The sequence below is a fragment of the Eurypyga helias genome, unplaced genomic scaffold (assembly GCF_000690775.1).
Source record: "Eurypyga helias isolate BGI_N326 unplaced genomic scaffold, ASM69077v1 scaffold8991, whole genome shotgun sequence".
NCBI lineage: Eukaryota > Metazoa > Chordata > Aves > Eurypygiformes > Eurypygidae > Eurypyga > Eurypyga helias.
Genome location: NW_010230159.1, coordinates 1244 through 1663, shown reverse-complemented (window position 1 = coordinate 1663; position 420 = coordinate 1244). Strand labels below are relative to the sequence as shown.

The 420-nt window shown below is 67.1% G+C and overlaps 1 protein-coding gene across 1 annotated transcript in view; it reads right to left on the bottom strand.

Moving 5' to 3' along the window:
- The window catches only part of NAPRT (nicotinate phosphoribosyltransferase), a gene marked incomplete at its 5' end in the record, with an annotated part of 7244 nt that overhangs the window by 5584 nt on the left and 1240 nt on the right, over positions 1 to 420 (bottom strand). The window contains one exon of the mRNA XM_010160646.1: positions 136 to 276. Within this exon, the coding sequence (XP_010158948.1) occupies positions 136 to 276 (141 nt within the window). The remainder of the gene's footprint in view (positions 1 to 135; positions 277 to 420) is intronic.

Below are 420 nucleotides of genomic sequence, written 5' to 3'. Positions count from 1 at the left end.
CACACCCCTATCTCCTGCGCGCAGCATCCCCTTGAGCAGCAACGTCTCCTGCCCTGGCAGGACGAGGCGCTGGGACCCCAAGGAGGGGAAGCCGGCGACTGTTGGCAGCACATCCCACGGGGGTGGGGGACTCACCGAGCACCGCAGGCTCGGAGCCCGCGGCGGATCTCCTTGGACTGCTGGGCCAGGTCCCCGCTGTCCAGGCGCACGCCGATGGCCTGGTAACCCAGCTGGTGCAGGGCCAGCGCCACGGCACAGAAGTTGGGCAAACCGCTCCTGGCACGGGGGAGGAGAGGGTTAAGTGTCCCTTCCCTGGCAGGACACGGACCCAGGGCAGATCCAGCAGCCTGTCCAAGGCCTGCATCCGGCAGCAGCCATGCTGCCAGGTGGAAAAATCCCTGCTTCAAGGCCAACGAGCAA